This window comes from Callithrix jacchus, chromosome 15 (assembly GCF_049354715.1).
Source record: "Callithrix jacchus isolate 240 chromosome 15, calJac240_pri, whole genome shotgun sequence".
NCBI lineage: Eukaryota > Metazoa > Chordata > Mammalia > Primates > Cebidae > Callithrix > Callithrix jacchus.
Genome location: NC_133516.1, coordinates 80,710,520 through 80,729,933, shown reverse-complemented (window position 1 = coordinate 80,729,933; position 19,414 = coordinate 80,710,520). Strand labels below are relative to the sequence as shown.

At 42.3% G+C, this 19,414-nt stretch overlaps 1 protein-coding gene across 2 annotated transcripts in view; it reads left to right on the top strand.

Annotated features, from left to right (window-relative positions):
• Positions 1–7,820, top strand: part of CASR (calcium sensing receptor) — a 53,136-nt gene extending 45,316 nt beyond the window's left edge. For both annotated transcript variants that reach the window (XM_035274044.3, XM_035274045.3), the window contains exons 6-7: positions 3,041–3,164; positions 4,982–7,820. In XM_035274044.3, the coding sequence (XP_035129935.1) occupies positions 3,041–3,164; positions 4,982–6,489 (1,632 nt within the window). In that variant the 3' untranslated portion in view covers positions 6,490–7,820. The remainder of the gene's footprint in view (positions 1–3,040; positions 3,165–4,981) is intronic.
• Positions 7,821–19,414: the final 11,594 nt, after the last annotated feature.

Below are 19,414 nucleotides of genomic sequence, written 5' to 3'. Positions count from 1 at the left end.
AGAATTGAATTCTCTGATGGTACACGCCTCCTCTCCACTCCAGCAGGGAGCTATTTCCCGTACAGTTCTCCATAACCCTAATGTCCTCTCCCAGACTATGTACATCATGGGCTTAAACATTGATAAACGAATAACACAGGGAATTCTCATAAATTCAATCACCGATGTTCCTGGAATATTTGACGGAGTTATAAGTTAAATCTAATTTTTTCTTAGAAACATTACCTCAACTCTAGCATGCAGTAGATACTCAACAAGTCTTAGAATCTAGTCTGTTATTTTCTGTACTTTTTGTGGAAATGACCACAAGAATACCATCTATATTTAACTATAAATTACATATTAATGACTACTCAGATTCAAGATGACATTTTCCAGCCTTCTTTTCTACTAAGTGTGGCCCTGTGACTAAATCCTGAAGTGATGTAAGTGACAGTGTTGTGGGATGGCTTCTGGGAACCTTCAAGAAAGCACTTGCAAGTATTCTTTGCTCTCTTCTTCATCCCTTCCTCTGTCTTGCCTCCTGGAAACCAAATGCCTCTATTAGGGACTATAAGGCAAAGACAAACATGTCAGAACCACCAGGTAGAAAGAGTATAGGTGTCCAACATTGTGGAGGGCTGTATCACTCTGGACCACATCCCTAGACATTTATACAAGAGAGAAATATAGTTCAGTCTTGTTGGAGTTGTTCTTTTGAGATTTTTGGCACTCTCAGCCTACCAGAAACCAAGAAGGAAAGCTACTAAACCTATTTTGTGATGATAATATAATCTTGATATCAAAAACATGTAGAATAGTACAAGCAAAGACAATTATAGGACAATATTGTTTATATATGTAGACGCTCAAGTCCTAAGTAAAACATCAGCAAACATAGACCAGCAATGTGTAAAATAATATCAGATCCTAGAAGACTTAGCAGTGAATGTACAGGAATGTAATGATAGCCAAACATTACAAAGTTCATAAATGTAGCTTATTACATTAGTAGAATAAAAGATCAAAGTCCTACAATGTCAGAAGACACGGGGAAAATATCCATTAACATTCAACACCGTCTCAGGTTAAAAACAAAAATTTCATTAATATACGAGTAGAAGGGAATCTCGCTTTACCGTGATAGAGGATGCAGCAACTATAATTTTTTTTGCATTTTAATTTATTTTAAGTTCTGGGGTACATGTGCAGAATGTGCAAATTTGTTACATAGGTAAACGTGTGCCATGGTGCTACACCTACCAACCCATCACCTGGGTATTAAGCCCAGCATGCACTAGTTCTTTTCCCTAATGCATTCCATCCCCCTCCCTTCCCTGACAGCTCCAGTGAATGTTGTTCCCCACCCTGTGTCCATGTGATCCTGTTGTTCAACTCCCACTTAGAATTGGGAACATGAGGTGTTTGGTTTTCTTTTCCTGCAAAATGTAATTTGTAACATAAAGACAAAAACCACATGATTATCTCAATAGATGCAGAAGAAACCATCAATAAAATTCAACATCCCTTCATGTTAAAAGCTCTCAATAAACTAGGTATTGAAGGAACATACTTCAAAATAATCAGAGCCATTTATGACAAACCCATCGCCAGTATCATACTGAATAGGCAAAAACTGGAAGTATTGTCCTTGAAAACTGCCACAAGACAAGGATGCCTGTCTCATCACTTTTATTCAACATAGTATTGGTAGTTCTGGCCAGGGAAATCGGGCAAGAGAAAGAAATAAAGGATATTCAAATAGGAAGAGAGGAAGCAATCATTATTCTTTAATGGGAAAAATTGAGAAGCATTCCTAGTGTGGCTTTGGGAAACAGGGCTCATAGTTTTCATTCAGTGGTCAAATGGGTTGGCAACTCAAGAAGGATCGAGAGCACATCTCTGGGGATACCTTGTCACCATATCTGAAGATGCTGATGTAAGTTGTCCTTTTCCTTCCCCGCCCCTTCCTATCCCTGGGTCATAAGAGTCTTTGCAAACATCAGGTCCAATATTGCCTTTCCATTCCTCATTCCTTAAAGATAATGTTAATCATCTTCTATTGAAGTTTTCTAAAACTCCTTTGTCAAGTCAGTCATTTCTGCTAGAAACAATGACAGTTATTTTACTGCTTTGCATATTTGTAAGACATCTTACAAAGTAGTAGGTAGAGGGGAGACTCATTAAATAGACATTATGGACATAGTAAGAGCCCCACTATGTATGAAGCGTTACTCCAGGCTTTGTACCTGGGGTTACAAAAATGAGTGAGAAGTGCTCTCTACCTTTAAGATACATATGCTGTTGCATATGTATGGGTTTTCTTTGTGGCAACCATATTTTCTGCAAATAATTACAGTTTTATTTGGTCCCTTTCAAAATGTATGCACTTATTTTTCTCATCTGATTCCACTAACTAGGCCCTCCAATGCAGAATTAAAGAGTAGTGGTGATAGTGGACATCCTTGTTTTAAAGGGAAATGCATTTAATATTTTCTCTATACAGATGATGTTTACTATAAGAGGTTTTTGGTACCCTTTTTCGAGTTAAATATATGCTTTTTCTTTATCTATTGATCATATGATGTTTTTCTCCATTAATTTGTTAATTTAGTGAATAATACTTATAGATTTTTCTAATATTAGATTTTTTTGCATTCCTGGGCATAAACCCAACTCAGTCATGATGCATTTTCCTTCTTATGTCCTTTGAGTCTGTTGGCTAGTGTTTTAGGATTTTTCATTCTGTTTTCAAGTAGTAGAAAGTAGTGGTACTCTTCCCAGATCATCATAGAATCCCATGAGTGTGTGTGTATGTATGTGTGCATGCACATGTGTGTGTTGGCCTGTGCACACTTGCCCATAGGCATCTGTCCCTTTCACAGAGATCAGAACCAAGGACTTCTGGACCTCCCTTTGCCTGGAACGGGCCCAGTATCTGCCACACTGATTCTTGTGCCCCAACTCCAACTCCTCCCTCTTAAATGTTTTGAAGAGGCTGTAGGGCTGGCCCCTGACCCTAGAGCTCTAGCCAGTCACTTTTGTGCTGTTGGTCCTCCAGGTGCCCTTCTCCAACTGCAGTCGAGACTGCCTGGCCGGGACCAGGAAAGGGATCATTGAGGGGGAGCCCACCTGCTGCTTTGAGTGTGTGGAGTGTCCTGATGGGGAGTACAGCGACGAGACAGGTAAAAGAACCCTTCTTGTGCACTGTGCAGGGCTTGGACCACTTCGGAGGCCTGGGGTTTCTGAAGCCCATGGAAGGGCTGGGCTGAGATGGTGTTTTGCACAGTTTCCCATTTAACAAGAGTATGTCTGAGCATCACAAAATGTTGGGCATGGAAGTGCAATAGAAAAAGAATGTTAAATGTTCTTTTAATGCCATAAAAGCTAACAACACCTATTATACATCTTTCTTTTACTTTATACTGCTGGCCAGTATGTTTCCTTCTTGTTAGAGCTTAGTGGCCCTGAATGGACAAAGTTCTGTCTGCTCTAGGCTGCAGAGTTAATAGGCCATGATAGATTGCCTGCTGGGTGCCTAGCACTGAATTTGCTGTCTGTCTTATGTTTTTCCTGTGCTTCAGGTTATTTTTAGGTGGGAATAATAATTAAACCTATCCTATAGAGTTTGAAGAATTAAACAAATTAATATTGATAATACATATGGTAAATTCCAGATAAATATTTGTTAAATAAAACTTTGGCATGTTAGAAGTACTCTATAAATATTAACTATAGTTGATAATATTATCTCACTTTATCCTCACCCCAATAATGGGGTTGTTGCTGTTTCCATTTTACAAATTAGGAAATTGAGGCTCTGAGAGGTTAAGAAGTGACCAAAGTCACATCACTAGTCAGTAGCGTGGCCAGGATTCCATCCAGATCTCTAACTGCAAAGCCGGTGCTCCTTTCACTGCCCAAAACTGCACACTGCCTAGGAGTTAGCAGAGACTCAGTAAACAGTTGTCAGTTGAATGAGTTTGCAGCCTCCCTCATTGAAAAGCTGTGGGTGTGGAGTGAGGAAAGCACAGGTCATGTGCATGGGATACTCTGCCTTGATCTAAAAGGAAGTCTGCTCTGGCATGTCTACAGAGACCATCCATATATCCAAAATAAATCAGTCTCCATGTGAGATGTTGGATATGTTCATTTGCTTCACTAGAGTAGCCAGTTTACTGCCCATATGTATCCCACACCACCATGTTATAAACCTCAAATAGTACACAATAATATTAAAATAAATAAATAAATCAGGCTGAGCTTGAATCATTCTGTGAAGAGTTGATGCTAGACCTCTGGTGTGCAAGGCAGCCACCTGTCCAGCAAGGTCGATCATTCCCTGCTATAAACCATTAGTACATAGTGTTAAAGGAAGCAAGGTCCCCTACCCATGTCATGTGCAAAGGGAAAACAAACTGACAATAGAATCATCAGAGTTACATGAAATTAACCATGTTATTAAACATGTCAGGCTTCAGCATATTTTTTGATAATGTAAAAATCAAAATGATTTCATCAAAGTGAAGAAAATATGTAGTGACCACATCCAATAAACTACGTATGCCCACCACCACATGCACATCCAATAACCTACGTATTCCCACCACCACATGCGCATCCAATAACCTACGTATTCCCACCGCCACGTGCGCATCCAATAACCTACGTATTCCCACCGCCACGTGCGCATCCAATAACCTACATATTCCCACCGCCACATGCGCATCCAATAACCTACGTATTCCCACCGCCACATGCGCATCCAATAACCTACGTATTCCCACCGCCACATGCGCATCCAATAACCTACGTATTCCCACCGCCACATGCGCATCCAATAACCTACGTATTCCCACCGCCACATGCGCATCCAATAACCTACGTATTCCCACTGCCACATGCGCATCCAATAACCTACGTATTCCCACCACCACATGCGCACTCATACTTTTTAGTCTTTGCCTTACAGTAACTCACTCTTCACCGGGACATTTTACAGATGCCAGTGCCTGTAACAAGTGCCCAGATGACTTCTGGTCCAATGAGAACCACACCTCCTGCATTGCCAAGGAGATTGAGTTTCTGTCGTGGACGGAGCCATTTGGGATCGCACTCACCCTCTTTGCCGTGCTGGGCATTTTCCTAACAGCCTTTGTGCTGGGTGTGTTCATCAAATTCCGCAACACGCCCATTGTCAAGGCCACCAACCGCGAGCTCTCCTACCTCCTCCTCTTCTCCCTGCTCTGCTGCTTCTCCAGCTCCCTGTTCTTCATCGGGGAGCCCCAGGACTGGACGTGCCGCCTTCGCCAGCCAGCCTTTGGCATCAGCTTCGTGCTCTGCATCTCATGCATCCTGGTGAAAACCAACCGCGTCCTCCTGGTGTTTGAGGCCAAGATCCCCACCAGCTTCCACCGCAAGTGGTGGGGGCTCAACCTGCAGTTCCTACTGGTTTTCCTCTGCACCTTCATGCAGATCGTCATCTGTGTGATCTGGCTCTACACTGCACCCCCATCAAGCTACCGCAACCACGAGCTGGAGGATGAGATCATCTTCATCACATGCCACGAGGGCTCGCTCATGGCACTGGGCTTCCTGATCGGCTACACCTGCCTGCTGGCTGCCATCTGCTTCTTCTTTGCCTTCAAGTCCCGGAAGCTGCCAGAGAACTTCAACGAAGCCAAGTTTATCACCTTCAGCATGCTCATCTTCTTCATTGTCTGGATCTCTTTCATTCCAGCCTACGCCAGCACCTATGGCAAGTTTGTCTCTGCTGTGGAGGTGATTGCCATCCTGGCAGCCAGCTTTGGCTTGCTGGCATGCATCTTCTTCAACAAGATCTACATCATTCTCTTCAAGCCATCCCGCAACACCATCGAGGAGGTGCGTTGCAGCACCGCGGCTCACGCTTTCAAGGTGGCTGCCCGGGCCACACTCCGCCGCAGCAACGTCTCCCGCAAGCGGTCCAGCAGCCTTGGGGGCTCCACTGGATCCACCCCCTCCTCCTCCATCAGCAGCAAGAGCAACAGTGAAGACCCATTCCCACAGCCCGAGAGGCAGAAGCAGCAGCAGCCGCTGGCCCTAACCCAGCAGGAGGAGCAGCAGCAGCAGCCCCTGACCCTCCAACAGCAGCAACATTCACAGCAGCAGCCCAGATGCAAGCAGAAGGTCATCTTCGGCAGCGGCACGGTGACCTTCTCACTGAGCTTTGATGAGCCTCAGAAGAACGCCATGGCCCACAGGAATTCAATGCACCAGAACTCCCTGGAGGCCCAGAAAAGCAGTGATACGCTGACCCGACACCAGGCATTACTCCCGCTGCAGTGTGGGGAAACAGACTCAGATCTGACCGTCCAGGAAACAGGTCTGCAAGGGCCTGTGGGTGGAGACCACCGGCCAGAGGTGGAGGACTCTGAAGAGTTGTCCCCAGCACTTGTAGTGTCCAGTTCACAGAGCTTTGTCATCAGTGGTGGAGGCAGCACTGTCACAGAAAACGTACTGCATTCATAAAATGGAAGGAGAAGGCTGGTCTAGGGAGAATGCAGAGAGGTTTCTTGGGGTCCCAGGGATGAGAAATCACCCCAGACTCCTTTCCTCTGAGGAAGAAGGGATAAAAGACACATCAAATGCCCGAATTTAGTCACATCATTTTCAATGACAGTGAATTGACCAATGTTCCCTTTAAAACTGAAAAAAAAAAAGAGCCTTGTGTTTCTGTGGTTGCATTTGTCAAAACATTGAGATCTCCATGGTCAGATTTTCTGTTCACTCACATCTAATATTTCTTCCTCTGTTCTGTCCCACCCAACAGCCCAGAGATGAAACCATGGCTTTAAACTACCCTCCAGAGTGTGTAGACTGATGGGACATCACATTTGCCACCACCAGAGCTAAAAGTCTGAAAGACAGTATGTCACCAGTCCTACTCAATACCCTGACAACCTACTGAACTTTAAATGTTCACATCATAAGAAGAATGCATCTCCTCCTATTTATGAAAACCATATGCTATTTGATCTCCTGCCTGCTGCTGCTATTGTGTAACATCCAGAAAGGTTGTGCCCTTCCTATACCACATGTCTGATTCTGTCCAGGACATGATAGTGATGCCATGTTTAGATTCCAGGATCACAAGAATCACCTCAAATTGTTGGGAAGGAATTTGAGGTGATTTGGGAGGAAATTGGGAAGGAATTGCATAAACCAATGAGCTGTATCTGTAATTAACATTCCTATATGTAGCTTTATCCTTAGGAAAATGCTTCTTTTATAATAGTTCATGGACAATATAAACTGAAAAATGTCAGTCGGGTGTGTATAAGGCAGTATTATTGAGCTCTAGTTCTCCATACCACCATTCTCACTCCCATAAGCTGAGCCTTATATGAGCCCCTTCAGGGTCTCAAGAGTCCAGAAGTCTCTCCCATCCCTACCCCTAAGAATTCGTGAAGCCATATCCACCCTGTCCCTGTGCAGAGTAAGCTCCCAGTTATCGGCTTGCTAATAGCTACTAGGGTAAGAAAGCATGGTTCCAAGGGCACCATCCCCAAATGTCAGAGCTATGTTCTCTCCAGCAGTGGCATTAATATTGCTTGTCACCCAGGCTCTGGAGCCAGAGAGACAGACCATGGTTCAAGCCTGGCTTGATCACTTGCAAGCTGGGTGACTGTAGGCAGGGAACCTTAACCTCTCTAAGCTCCAGCTTCTTCGTCGCTAAAATGAGGATAATAATCATTTTTCTCCCTCAGAGCTCTTATGTGGATTAAACGAGATAATGTATGTAAAGTACTTTAGCCTGGTGCCTAGCACACAATAAGCATTCAATAAATATTAGTTAATATTATTACTGATGTCATAATGATTATTTTTTCACTTACTTCAAATACAAAACAAAATGTACACATTAAGCATTCGAATTATACTGACTAACCCACTGATCACAGTCACTTTCTCTGTAATAAGTCCAAGAGCTCTGGGGCCCGACACATGGGATCAGCCCTAGAAATACTGGCTCATGGTGAGGAAGCCAGAAAGCTGGTTAGCCCCTCAGGAGGCCTGATGCCTTGTCTCTGCAGTGTTAGGGCCTGGGCCTCCCGTATTCAGTGAAGACCATCACAGTTTGGGGGTGGTTTCTCAGAACACTCTCAATGCTACTCTTAAGCTGAGGCCAAATCATTGCAATTAAGTCTCCTCAGGCCTCAAACTCTACAGCTCTTGGTGATTTCTTCCCCTGACCACTTTCTTCCAAAAGGGTGCCTTTCAGTGATTTTTAGAGCAAACTGGTTGACTTGATAGTTGTTAAGTTTATGATGAAAAACCATTAGAGGGCACCATGTGGGAGCGCGAGTGTGAGCAGAAGATAATGACTCAGGACAACCCCAGTGAGGTGACCACTCCCTACCCAGGAAGGGCACCAGCCCCCACCCAGCCTGTGCCCCCTGCAGTCATGCCTCTGAGCAAAGCACAGAGCTGGGTGGGGATTTATATTTAACATTTTACTTGGTCTTAAAAAAAATGCTGAAAATGTGATGGTTTCAAAATAGCCATACGGTAACAGCCTCAACAGAATGTCACATAATTCTCCCTCCAGAGTCTGACTTCAACATTGACCTCACCCAAGGAGCTTAAGGAGGAAAACACAGATTTACAGTGAGCTTTCATTTTACCAAGTGCTTGCAAACAAAGAAGTCTCTCCCAATAGCATTGTCGGAAAGGCAGATAGAGCAGCGCTGTCCCAATTTATACGTAGCAGGTGCAGCTCAGCACAAAATTAGGGGTGTGAAATATGAACTTTCATTATTTTTCTACAACAACTTAATTTCTATCTCTAATTCCCATCCAGCCTAGTGACAGAAACTTAATCTTAGACAAATCACAGTTTTCACGGTAACTTCAGTGTTTTCTGAACCAACTTAGATGTTTGGGGATCAATTCAGAGGTTGTTCCTTCTCCCAGGAGGGTTTTTGCAGTGTTGGAGTGGGGCTCCTCAGCCATCGGCAGCTCCCTCATAACACTGCTGAGAGCAATCTTACCTGGCCCTCACCAGTGTGCTCTAAGGCATCGCATCCTCATCTGGTCCCATGATGGGATTCATGGTGGTTTTCACTCATGCCTCACTCTCTTAACCAGTCAGACCCTGTGGGATCTGCTAGCTCTTGCAGCTACCTCCATGCTCATCCCTGGGGCCCAGGAATCACCGGCACCCTCACTGCCATGTCTACTTGACTACTGTCTCCCCAGGACAGTACAGAGAGCTTATAGAGGCTAACAAAACTTCCAGGATACCAGAGAAGAAACAGGGTATGTATCTCCAAACCTGAATGGACTTTGCAGTGGGCAGAATAATGGTCACCCAAAGACTCCCACTTCCTTATCTCTAGAACCTATGATGATGTTGTCACATGGCAAGGGTGGATTAAAGTACAGTGGAATTAAGATTGCTAATCAGCTTACCTTGAGATAGGAAGAGTGTCCCAAATTATCCAGGTGAGCCCAGTAGAAACACAAGGGCCCTCAAATGTGGAAGAAGCAGAAGAGTCAGTGTGAGAAGCGATACAGTATGAGAAAGACACCACTGGCCAGTGCTGCCTTTGCGTAGGGAAGTGGGCATGAGCTGAGGAAAGCAGGCTGCTTCTAGAAGCTGGCAAATAAATGCCAGGAAACCAATTCTCTCCTAAAACATCCAAAAGGGAATGCAGCCCTGCCAACACCTTAATTTTAGCCCAGTGACATCTTTGTAGGACTTTTGACCTCCAGATCTGTAGACAATACGTTTGTGTTGTTTTAAGCCACGAAGTTTGTAGTAATTTGTTTCAGCAGCAACAGAAAAACAACTACATTTGTATTGTCATCTCCTTCCCTGAGTTTTAGCAGCCAGGGCCTGTCTCAGAGATCTATTCCTACTCTCACTGTGGTCCTCTTCCCTCCACCTGGCTCACTCGTTCTCCTCTAATATTCTATTCCTCCACATCTGCTTGGGAAAGTATAAAGCTAATATTCTAAGTCTTTCCCAGCTTTGGCTACAGAAAATTCATAGCCATGTTATCTCATTCTATTATCTATCAGTAGGAGAAACCTGAAAATGGTAGCTTCAATGAACTAGTGCTTGCTTTTCTCTTGAATACAAGAAGTCATGAGGTAAATATATGATCCGCTTTTAGTTACTTTTAAAAATATTTCTTAGGGTTTGTTAACAATTGGAGACATTATATAGTTTAAAAGATATTCGCTCAAATGAAAGTGTCCTAAAAGATTTTAAGAATTTAGATTGGAACTTTAGAGGTAACAATCAGCATGTAACGTCAATGCCCTGAAGTTCCCACAAGTTGTCTAATTGCATTAATTTTGATTTTGGGGAAGTTGGGGCTGTCCTATCTCTATCTCCAAAAGTCACATTTCAAGGCAATGTTGTCTGTCATTTTGCTCTAGCTGAAGTCACGTAGCCATGGGCTGGCTCTGCCCAGCCAGAATTGCCCTTTGCTCATCTGCTCCATTTGAAATCATTAGTGTTAGAAGAACAACGAGACATCAATAAGGGGTACTGGCTAGTCACTGGAGGAGGTGGCCCTCGTTTGTCTGAGCCTGAGTGGTCATTGTGAGAGTCCAGTGGAGACAAGACCCCCCCACAAAGGTGGGTAGAATTGGGGTAGGAGAGAAGAAGTTGCTGTAGTGAGATCACAGCCTCTGGGAGATGCTGGTTTTCCTGGCCCAGATCATGGAAAAAATAAACTTGGATGACAACTTTGAGTGAACTTTGTTATTATGCAAGGAATGAAGCAGGGGTCAAGAATACAACAAGCACAGGGTAGAACCTGTCACAGGAATAAAGGTGCATTTCAAGGATCCGAAGAAGAGTCAGTCATGAGAGGAACAGCTCAGTAAGTGGTATGAGAAATGGAGAACTGCTAGGTGAAGGCCAAGAGGACAGGAAGCTGGGCAGAAACAGCATGAAGGTGTAACTGGGAGTTTGCTTGGAGGGACAACTGTGATTCCAGCCCTGAGTGGGGCTAGGGGATCTTCTCCTCTGTTGGGAATAACCACCACATCTATCTCCTCCCCTGACCCCTGGACAAGAGTGGAGGACACTTGGAGTGGAGACAAGCAGGGGTACCCATTTAAATCAACAGCTGAGGCCAGATGCAGGGGCTCATGCCTGTAATCCCAGCACTTTGGGAGGCTGAGGTGGGAGGCTCACTTGAGCCCCAAGAGTTGAAGACCAGCTTGGGCAACATGGCAAAACCCTATCTCTACAATTTTAAAAACATTCCCACACACATGGTGGACATGGTGGCATGTGCTTGTAGTGCCAGATACTCAGGAGGCAGAGGTGGGAGGATCTGCTTGAGCCTGGGAGGCGAAGGCTGCAGTGAGCTGTGATTGCACCACTGCACTCCAACCTGGGTGACAAAGCAAGACCCTATTTAAAAAAAAAAGAGCTGTATTAGAAGATAGGGTGAGGGAACAATAGAGATACAGCACTAGGTCCCTGCCTCTAAAATGTGGGCACATGGATAACTAGATAGCACAGGAAGCTAGAACCAATTAAAGCAGCAAACTCTGCAACTGAAGTCCCAGCACATGGAGGGCAAATATTTTTAAGTTTAGTGAAAATAGGTAAGAGATGAAAGCCCAGTAATAACCCTTGGGGTCATTACAGGATTGATGCCTCACAAAGGCATTGGGAAATGTTTTTGGAAGAATGTGATGGTCTTCCTTGATATCAACCTAAAGATGTGGTTATTGTTCAAAATGTCCTAATTTTCTTTAAATGTTCTATTTCTATCTGACCTCTCATTATAAATGAGAAACATATATTATAAATATACACTCATTATAAGTGAAAATTGCTTGGTAGTGAACTAATGGATGATTATTTCTGCTTCTTTAGGATTTTCTAAATTTTTCCCAAGTTTTGTACATTAAGCAGAAAATTATAACAGGTAAATAAATAATTTAAAATAAACATGCAACCAAATTTTAAACAGACAAGCATATCGATAGGAATGACCATGTTGAGTCTGTCACCCCTCCTACAAATCTTTCCAGAGCTCTAATTAGCTCCCAAGACTTTCATGGGACTTTTAAGTTTCTGAACAGGCTGAGAACATGGAATAGTGGAAAGGAATGGGATTCTAGGCAGTGCAACAGATAAGTTACATGTCTTTGGATGAGGCACTTAAGCTTTCTTTGTCTCAGTTTCCACCATGAAAAGTACATATGCCATGCATGGTAGCTCAGCACTTTAGAAAGCCAAGGTGGGTGGATCATTTGAGGTCAGGAGTTCAAGACCAGTCTGGGCAACATGGTGAAACCCCATCTCTACAAAAAATGCAGAAAAATTGCTGAGCATGGTGGCATGCAACTATAATCCCAGATACTTGGGAGGCTGAGGTGGAATCTCCCTTGAGCCCAGGAGGCAGAGGTTGCAGTGAAGCAAGGTGGAGCCACTACACTCCAGCCTGGGAAACTGAGCCAGACCTTGTCTCAAAAACAGAAAAGTAGATAGACTATTACCTGCCACAATTACCAACTATGGTTGTCTCCCAAATAAAATAAGTGATGTGAAAGTATCCACTTCAGGAGTATGGGCAAAATATAAATAATTATTAAAACCATGAGTAACTGAAGTTTAGAGGGTTTGCTTTTGAAATCTTAGGAAGTAACATGGAATGCAATGATTTCTTCTGTCATGTTTCTTATTTGGAGGCAATAAAATTCACTATAATTGGTTCAAGCAGAAAGGTATTTGTTATATGGTATTAGGAAGCTTATAACATTTGGGAGGCCCAGTGATCCAAATTTAGTTGCTATACAGTCTGGAGAAATTTACTCAGGAGAAATACCTGATCCCTCTATGGGAGTGTTCTTGGCAAAAGCTTCATAACCTCCCCTGCCTACCACTTAGGACCAAGACACAGAGAACCAGACACTGGAAGCTTCACAGCAGCTGGAGGAACCAAATCCCTCTGCCTGTGCTTAGAAATGTAAACTTTCCAAGTGTCACATCAGCCACATGAGAGCGCTGGCTGTCAGGGAGTCTGGAAAAGTAGCATTTGCTTCCCAGCCTCTTTGGTGGAGGAAGACCTGCTAGAAGAAGGTCAGAGCAGCTACTGAAAAAGCCCATCTGCAGTGTCCACCACCCCAAAACAAAGATTTTTAAGATCTAACATAACATGAAAAACATACCCTCTTAAGAAAAATATAGGCAAAATATAATTTATTTTCATTTGCACAGCTGTGGTAGATCCACAAGACACTGTGCTGGAGACTGAGCTACCCCTGGCATTTTACCATGAGGGAGACCCTGCTGGCAGAAGACGTGAAGAGAGAACAGGAGCATGCACTGCAGGGGAGGGTGCTACAGGGGAGGGTGGCAACCGGTGTGTTTTCTTATGAGCCCATTAGTACTATATGTCTTTTTAAATAACACGCACATGTTTGTGTGTGTGTCAGTGTTGTATGGTAGCCACACCTGACAGCAATAAGCTAACAAGAAATGAGGGTTCCCACATGGAGGTTGATGCGGGGAGGGTGTTAAATGGAAATGCTATGTGATGTGACCTGCATGCTTTTTACAAGAGGTTGAGGTTCTCCCATCCAGTCCGCCACCACCGGACTGCCCTGTAAGCAAGTCCCTTCAATAAAAACCCTATGCCTCCTTTGCTGGCTCCAGGTCACTTCTTCAGCCTCTTGAACCTGGTGCCATCCCTACTGAAGTTAATACGGCTCCAGTACAGCAAGTGTCTATTTAATAGCCTGGAGAAAAATGCATAATCATTTTATAGTGATTATGTCTGGGTGTTAGAATTCCTCGTGATTTGTATTTTCTTTGTAATATTTTTCTGGGTTTTTTCCTTAATTTCTTTCCATGAGCATAATGTACCATAAAACAAGAAAAATCTGTCACGGGTGGTCAGACGGGACAATATTATGGTCATGTTTTTGGTTTGTTCATTTGTTTAAGTTTTTATTTGGACATAATTTCAAACTTACAGAAAATTTACCAGAGTAAAAGTCGTGCAAAGAACACTTGAATCCCCGCTACCCAGATCCACTCACAGTGTATGTTTCAACCCATTTGCTTTGTCCTTTGTACCATGGTCATTTAACAAAATGTGATGCGCATGAAGTATTTATGGATGAAACCATATGATGTCTGGGGTCTACCTTAAAATATTCAGATGGGGAGGAAAAAATGAATTAGGGAGAAAGATAAGACAGGAAGAGCAGAAAGTTATGGTCATTGAAGCTGAGCCACAGGTAGAGGAAGGTTTATTTTTCTATTTCCCTCTATTTCTTTTAGTTTTCAATATTTTTCCATAATAAAAAATGTTCAAAAGTAGTGGGAGGATAAAAAATACTGTTAGTCAAAAAAAACTGCACAAAAGAATTTCATTGATTTGACTGATACAATTAGTCACAAGGAAAGTTTGTTAAGCACTCACGAAAAAAGAAAACCTGAAAGTCTGCCAGACGGCTAAAATCGTAGTTGAAAAGCAAAACATTTAAAATCAAATTAAGATCTTTACAGCAAAGTTTGAAAGTAATTCTTTGGACTATATCAGAAATGCCTTCCTGGAGCTTGATGAACAACAAGTCCTCTGGATCTTCTAACATTTCATCCATTTATGATCTTCTCCTTAGATGAACCAACTCTTGGCTGGTTCACATTTTTTATTGTCTTCTGGCAAAATGTTAAAAATGTCTTAACAGATTCTTCTTAGCCTTTGTGTCAGGAATTTCTCTTTTATGTACAGCCCCAAGTAAATAATCCAACAAGCAGCAAAGTTAATTAGTAACAACGTGTTCAGGCTAAAAGAGAAGCTGTCTGGGCCACATTGAGGGGAGGCCTGTACCCAGGCAGCACTGGAAGCTGCTGAGGTCCTGTGAGAAAAACAGGATCCAGAGCCCAAGACCCAGGCTAAGGAAATCACGCTATAATTCCACGTCGAGGAGCCCACAGACATTAGCTATGTAAACATGTGGACTATGTCAAAACACAATCAAGTTTTAGAAACAATGCTTAGTAAAGAACAGGACACAGAATAGAATGACCACACAGGATAACATGAATACAATTTCACTGAAAAGCAGAGTGAGGGAACAGGATGGAGGAAATAGAGTTTACTGTTCATTTGCTTTTCTTTTGTAAGGTTATATAACTTTGCTGTAAAAAGGAAGGAGAGCAGGAAAGAGGGAAGAACAAAAAAAGGGAGGATGGAAGAAAGTCTTAGCTGAGATCTGAGATATTTTAACTGTGATTTAGGGGCTAATAAAGCTAAGATTCTAGGAGACAGAAGATTAAAGGAAGTCACTTTCCGGCTCTTGAGGTAAACCCAGCAGAATTCTTAATTGGATAGACTATGGAGAGTGTTAATTCATTTCCCACACCTTGGGTCGATATTAAGTGACCTGTGATAAGGTGGAAGACAAAACATTCAAAGAATAACTTTAGCGTCACTTTGGTTATGCAACCAGATACAAAACAGACAAAATGTTATTAGCATTGCTCATGTCTCCTCTTTTGGTGTCTCATCGTCCTCCCCACCTCCCATCATGCTAATGAAGGCCCCGGACATCTCTAACCTGGACTATCACAACTGTCACAATCTTACTGAGCAAGCAAGGCTCTTAGGATAGAATCCTAAAGGAACTTCATTTTTGTCTCCCACTCTCCATCTAATTCTGCTCCGTAAGGCTAGCTCTCCTGCCCCTAAATGAAAAACTTGATTATGACTATAATTATGACTATTATGATCATAATAACTCAGGAAACACAAGGTACTAATCAGTAATTAAAATGTACAATTTCATGTGATAGTCCAAACTCTGAACACAGTTTCATTTGGGCCTCCTCCCCTTCCTCAGCTCAGGTCTCCTGCAGATGAACACAAGTCTGTAATCAGAAAAGAGGGTATGGTTAGCCATTTCCCACTTTACCCCATTTGTGCCATGCCCTTTCTCGTCTGTGCACACCTGGTTAACCCCTCCAAAATTGGGGCACAGAGAGGAAGAAAAGTAAGTTGTAGCTGACTCTTTTGCTTGTGGGGACTCTCATGTGTTCTTTGGAGCCTTCTTCCATTGCTGGAGACCTGTCCCCTCCAGGTTCCTTAATGGGGTGACATACTCTCCTCACCTGGAAGCACCCTCCTTCTGTTTGCTCCCCCAGGCAGCCCTCTTGACCAGGACCTAAGAACGTGCAGAAGAATAAATTCCTATTGCCCTGGGGTTCTTTTCCAAGTAGCAAGGCCACCAGATAGAATAAATGACTCAAGGCAGATACACAGAAATACTCCGTTTATTTCCCCTGACACAGCCACTTCCATGGAAGATTCAACACAGCTGAAATGCCCAAAAATGTTTTTGAGTTCACAGGTGTGAATAATAATAAGGACAAAGACTCTTTCCTTTGACCAAAACTTAGTCAAGCTCCTCTGAGTGCTCCTTGTAACTAGGCTCAACCTTGGGCTTCCCTCCCTGTCCTTGCTGAAGCTAGTGTGAGCAAAAATCCTGTTAAGTCAGATTAGGGAAAATCCCCGGCTCTAGGTATCTGACCACCCTCAATATCTTATCACCCAGGCCTGCCTGCAGCAAGAATCCTATCAAGTCAGTTTAGCCAGATACCCCTTATTCTTGATGTTTCCTCTTAGCCATTTTCCACCCACTGTCACCACCCTGCTCCTCAGTTACAAATCCCCAGTTGCTCTGGTTGGGGTTAGAGTTAAATCTGATTGACAAGACCCTATTGCAGTGGCCCCGACACCTATTGCCATGGCTCCCTCCAGTAAAGTCTGCCTGACCATCTTAACTAGTGCTTGGGTAATTTTTTTAACAACTGTTATTTCCAATTCAAAATCATGCCTTCAAAATCACTTCCTGGGTCCCAAGCCCCCTCCCAAACTCCTTCCAGACATTCCCCAAAGGTGGGAGCTGTGGCTTTTTTCATTATAATATCCTTAAGGAGTCGGCCTCATAATCAGGGCACCCAAGAGTAGAGATTTCAAAGTTCAACCGAACCCCTTGATACATTTGGTTTTGACTCTAGCTATTTTCTTGGCTCAACTCCCTGCTCTGTTACTTATTCAAGATTCTGTAGCTTCTTCCTTCCTATCTTATCTGACTCCCCCAACAAGTCATCTAAAACTGCTAATGTAAAACATTTCACTTCCATTAACTAAAACCTCATAGTTTGCCCTTCCCAATACACTAGATTTCCTACTTGATCAACAATAGTCAATGATTTTCATTTGCCACTTCAGAAAAACCCCAACAACATTAATGAGACACGTTCTATTGCATTTAATGAGACATCAATGAGTGTGATCTGGAAAAAATATTTATTTGAACCAAAAACAAAAATTTCTTTGCGACATTGGCAGTCATAGAAATTACCATAACAAGAGTCAACACCCACAGGGCCTTGTGGACTTTGAATGGATCTAAGACCACAGCAGAGACTCACCTTTTAGTAAAACGTTAGGTCTTGACACCACATGCGTTTGGACATTGATGGCCTGATCCTTTTGGATTTGATTTGAGCAAATCACCCACAAAAGGTGTGTATGCTTCTCCTACGTTTTTGGATTCTTTCATTGTACCTTGAAGAGACAAAAGAAAGCAAGTAAAATTCAGGATGTCAAGTTGAAGTTAATAATAGCATTCAAGTGATTTGAATTCTCTAATCATAGTCAAAGAGAACACTCACCCTTCTTAACAAAACTAGCAGGTAAAATGATCTGACTTCAGATATATCAGATACACAAATTAGCACTATCCTGCAGAACCAAATTGTGCATCTACCTGATTATAAGAATGTCATTCTGTAATAAAATCCCTTTAATCCCTCTTCTATTAAACTCTCTTGATCAGGGTTCAATATAGGATCACCTTTTACCAAATTCCAGTGCTAAACAAACAAACATCTAAGGTGGCAGTATACTAATGGATTCTTGCAGGTAACTCACAGTATAATCTTTTTGAGGTCACTTATTGTGGCAGAATAATGGCCCCTAAATATGTCTATGTCCTAATCCCTGGACATATGTAAATATGTTATGTGGCAAAGGGGAATTAGGTTGCATATGGAATTATGATTGCTAATCAGACGACCTTGAGATACGAAGAGTATCCAGGTGGACTGGATCACAAGGGGCCTTATAAGTGGAAGAGGGAGGCAGGAGAGTCAGGGTCAGAGTCAGAGAGAGATTTGAAGATGGTGGAAGTGACAAGAAGCCAAGGAATACAGGTGGCCTCTCAAAGCTAGTAAAAGCAAGAAGCAGATTTTCCGTTAGACTTTCCAGAAAAAAATGTCAGTACCTTTAACCCAGTGAGATGCATTTTGGAATTCCAACCTCCAGAACTGTAAGGTAACAAATCTGTGTTGTTATAAGCCACGAATTTGCAGTAGTTTGTTCCAACAACAATAGAACAGACACCATCACACTTGTCCTTTCTGGGCCTCAGTTTTCTAATGTGTCCACTGAGGAAGGCAGGGGTGGTTCTGCTCTGACATTCTATAGTTGTGAGTATTCCTGAGTCACGAAATAATCAAGTCTTTCTCAGATCACAAAGATTTTGTGGGTTCAAACCGCTGCCACTTCTCAAAACGTTCACATGGTACTAGGAATTGGTTATCATAAAATTAATTTGACAATATGCTCTTAGGATTAAATGATACTACAGAGAAAAATTAGACAAAGTCAAAATACTGAAATTCTATAGGACAACTGTTCTGGTCTCTTCAAAAGGTCAATATCATCATATCTATCTAGTTAGATACACACATACACATACATATATGGCATTTCTATTCTATAAGTCTAAAGAGACATAGCAACAAAATGTAATTATAACATTTAAATTAGAGAAAAATTTGGGAAATGTGAATTTGAACTAATTTTTAGATGAAATTGAGGAAATATCGTTAGTTTTCCTGAGGTGATAATGGGGTTACGTAGCAAAATGTCCTTGTATTTAGGGGATGCATGACAAGTAGTTTTGAGGTAACTGGTCATAATATTTGCAACTCAATTTTAAATGTTTTATACAAAAAATAGACATAGATATATATTAAAATATATGGCAAGATGTTCATAATTATTTAATCTGGGTGGTGGTATAGAGGTGTTTGCTGCACTGTTTCTGAATGTCTAGAAATTTTGTAACAAAAAGCTTATTTGTTTTTAAAAATGGTTTACAAATTTTTGTCATACTTTTGCTCAGAAACTACATTTTGGCTTCAAGATGCTCTCTTTGAATAGAACTTTCTAAAACTATTTGTATCAACTCAGATTTGTGGCAAGATAACTACCACCTTATGTAAAATAGTTCAGATAAGTTTCCAGTCAAAAAGCTTATGGGAAAAAAAGTGATGTTCTTCTATGAATCAGTGGGAAATGACTGCCCTCTAATTGAAGAAAGCCTCACTTGGTGGAAT